Source organism: Emiliania huxleyi (assembly GCF_000372725.1).
Source record: "Emiliania huxleyi CCMP1516 unplaced genomic scaffold EMIHUscaffold_32, whole genome shotgun sequence".
NCBI classification, from domain to species: Eukaryota; Haptophyta; order Isochrysidales; family Noelaerhabdaceae; genus Emiliania; species Emiliania huxleyi.
Genome location: NW_005199601.1, coordinates 119,462 through 122,982, shown reverse-complemented (window position 1 = coordinate 122,982; position 3,521 = coordinate 119,462). Strand labels below are relative to the sequence as shown.

Here is a 3,521-nt window from a genome sequence, read left to right as displayed (position 1 = left end):
GAGGGCGGGTCGCGGTGCGAGGGCGGCTGAAATACGAGGGTCGGGTGTGGTGTGAGGGCGGGTCGCGCCCCGAGAGCGGGTCGCGGTGCGAGGGCGGGTCGCGGTGCGAGGGCGGGTCGCGGTGCGAGGGCGGGTCGCGGTGCGCGGGCGGGTCGCGGTGCGAGGGCGGGTCGCGGTGCGAGGGCGGGTCGCGGTGCGAGGGCGGGTCGCGGTGGGGCGGGCGAGCTGCCGGCGGCGGCGGGCGGGCGCGAGCGGGTGGGCGCGAGCGGGTGGGGGGGGCGGGCCGGCGTGCAGCCGCGCCCAGCGAGCCGCGCCCGCGGGGCCATGGCCCAGCCATCCCGGCCATCTGGTTTGCCATGGCGCGGCGCAGCGCCAGCCATCCCGGCCATATGGTTCGGAGGAGCAGCAGCCATGGCCACGCCGGCAAGCGGGGAGGGCGGCCACTCTACAAACCAAGCCCACACCTCTCCGCCATGGCTAAGCCGATGATTGAGCCATCGGGCCATAGCCGGCGATCGGCCATAGCCATGGCCAGATTTTGCACACGCCCTCTGCCGCGCTCGGCCATGGCGCGGCGCCTAGCCATATGGTTCGGAGGCGCTGCAGCCATGGCCACGCCCGGCAAGCCGGGAGTCGCGAGACCACGCCCACACCTCTCCGCCATGGCTAAGTCGATGATTGAGCCATCGGGCCATAGCCGGCGATCGGCCATAGCCATGGCCAGATTTTGCACACGCCCTCTGCCGCGCTCGGCCATGGCGCGGCGCCTAGCCATATGGTTCGGAGGCGCTGCAGCCATGGCCACGCCCGGCAAGCCGGGAGTCGCGAGACCACGCCCACACCTCTCCGCCATGGCTAAGCCGATGATTGAGCCATCGGGCCATAGCCGGCGATCGGCCATAGCCATGGCCAGATTTTGCACACGCCCTCTGCCGCGCTCGGCCATGGCGCGGCGCCTAGCCATATGGTTCGGAGGCGCTGCAGCCATGGCCACGCCCGGCAAGCCGGGAGTCGCGAGACCACGCCCACACCTCTCCGCCATGGCTAAGCCGATGATTGAGCCATCGGGCCATAGCCGGCGATCGGCCATAGCCATGGCCAGATTTTGCACACGCCCTCTGCCGCGCTTGGCCATGGCGCGGCACAGCGCCTAGCCCCCACGGCCATATGGTTCGTTGCATTAGGGTTCATTAGGGTCTCAGCATATGTGGGGAGGAGACCCTCTTGAACAAAATTATTCAACTCAGCGAAAACCTTTTGGTACACGTGATGCGCGGGACACTCGTCTCGCGACCGCGCCCCGCTCCCTTTTGGTACATGTGATGCGCGGGACACTCGTCTCGCGACCGCGCCCCGCTCCGCCCGCGGGTAAGCCGACGATCGAGCCAGCAGGCCATGCGTCGGTGACTGGTACGGAAGGAGAGAAGCGGCTAGCACAGCATAGATGCTCTTGGCAGTGAAGAAACTAGCAGTCAGTGCTGAACAACGGAAATCTGTGGCAACCACAGGTCTTCCGGTTCACGAGCAAACCTCACCAACACTGACGACGAGTCCTCATCAACGCGTTCAACCAGGCCGGTCTTGCCCAGAACACCCCGCACAGTAGGCCAAGGGGTTGACTCCGGAGTCAATCATGACCTTTAACCGTGAGAAACCTACTCTAGCGGCGGTGCACGTGACAACGTCGCCTTCGCTTGGAGCCCAGCCCCTGCTGATGTCACCGCGCTCTCCAAAAGATGCGAGTTGCTCGATCACATACTGCGCGTCACGCCTGCCATCGTCTGCCATTCGAACCAGCTGTATGTGCAACTGAAGCTGTGCAATTTGCAAATTTTCGTCACTTTTGCCAGTAAAGGCGCGAGCAAGTAGGTCGTTCATGTCGGCGCGAGCGGCTGCATTGGTGGTGCTCGCTTGCAGCTTGCGACGCAACCAATCTCTGGTGTCCATGCACTGAAGCCCCTAAGGGAGGACGCTGGGAATACCCATGCGTTCGTCGGCTGCGCTAGCGGCTAGCGGGTGATGTCCCAAAAGAAAAAGGGAGACGTGATCATTAATCTCGCTCTCATGAGTCCCCTGCGATAAACAGGTGCACACCACCCCCGGTGTTGCGCGAGAAAAAGAAATCACCGCTTTTCCTTCCAAGATCCTGCTTCAAAATCCCTTTGATTGTGGTGGTGGCGTGCCGTCCTCCGACCCATTCCTCCCTTGGTATTGTCCGTTTTCTTTTTGCTTTCTTCAAGATCCTGCTCGTGCAGGTGGGGACCCTGTCCTTCTCCCACCCTCGCTTACTCGAGTAGCGTGTCCGTTTTACGGGGTGGTGTGGACCGTGAGTTGACCAGGGGTTGTGCGCCGGGCCCTCCTGCTCGGCTCCAGCCAGTAGACAAGTCTTGTCACTAACAGAGTAGAAGGATCTGACCTCGGGGCCGATGTGGCCAAGCGCTGGTAGCGTGGTTTTACCTCACACCCATGGTCTCACAGTGTGCCGGCAGTCGCCGAGCAGTGTCGCTCACACAAGCCGCAGCACAAGTGACTGAGGGCCAGTGAGGGCGAGCCCATCGCTGTCACAGCTGTGGTAGCCGCACAGTAGGCTGTGTCAACTGTGCAGAGCGTGTGAGCAGCCGAGGAGCTGCTCTCCAGGCTTCTGACGCAAAGAGCTGCATGCCATCGAAGGCGCTGTCGAGGTTCGCCGAGCGCGGCGAAATCGGGGGACATCGTCACCGACGAGCGCGTTGGAGTATTCACTCCGGACAAAGACCGCTGCACAGCGGATGGTATGGGCCGTGCAGCGGTCATAGCGGCGAGGCGCGGGACCGTCTGTGGCGAGGTGGGTCGCGTCCCCCGATTTCCTCAACTCACGGTCCACTCCCTCTATATTCATTCAAGACGTACGGAAGGTCACGTTGCTCTCACAGTGAAAACACAGTAAATCGCGCCACTCCGCTCCACATCGCTTTTCACGCCGGATGTAGAGCTCCACTCGCGATCAAGTGCTCAAGCTCCCCAGCGCTCTTCAGCGCGCTCTGCATCTCTACAGCTCTACAGTGCTCTTGGTACACTCTACAGCCTCTCACCCTCCCTCAGCTGGAGGACGCTTCACTTGCCCGCCAACATCTCGCGCGCGGCAAAGGCAGCGGCCGCTAGGGCGGCCGCAGCGAGCGAGGAGAGGGGCTCGACCACCTAGCGGGAGCGAGAGAGACAGAGAGCGAGTCGGAGAGTGCAAGTAAGAGAGGGAGGGAGGAGGGATTGCTCGCGCAGGGCACCTGGCCATCGATGTAGTGCATCGTCTTGGGGTTCGCAAACGCGACGACGAGGCGGCCGAGGGAGGGGCAGACCGCCTCGACGAGCGGGACGAGGTACTTGTTGCGTGCGACGACGGCCGCGCTGTTGTACGAAGTCGCGACGCCGTCGACGACCGGCCAGCCTCCGTGCTTGGTGAGCGGGCTGTGCAGCCCGTCGGCCACGACCTTGGTTATCTTGAGGACGGGCGCCTGTGGGGGGGAACGGGTGGTGGTGGTGGTAGT

The 3,521-nt window shown here is 63.7% G+C and overlaps 1 protein-coding gene across 1 annotated transcript in view; it reads right to left on the bottom strand.

Moving 5' to 3' along the window:
* Nucleotides 1–3,093: 3,093 nt before the first annotated feature.
* The window catches only part of EMIHUDRAFT_101482 (hypothetical protein), a gene marked incomplete at both ends in the record, with an annotated part of 14,700 nt that continues 14,272 nt past the window's right edge, over nucleotides 3,094–3,521 (bottom strand). The window contains 2 exons of the mRNA XM_005774006.1: nucleotides 3,094–3,177; nucleotides 3,261–3,488. Coding sequence (XP_005774063.1) covers nucleotides 3,094–3,177; nucleotides 3,261–3,488 — 312 coding nt within the window. The remainder of the gene's footprint in view (nucleotides 3,178–3,260; nucleotides 3,489–3,521) is intronic.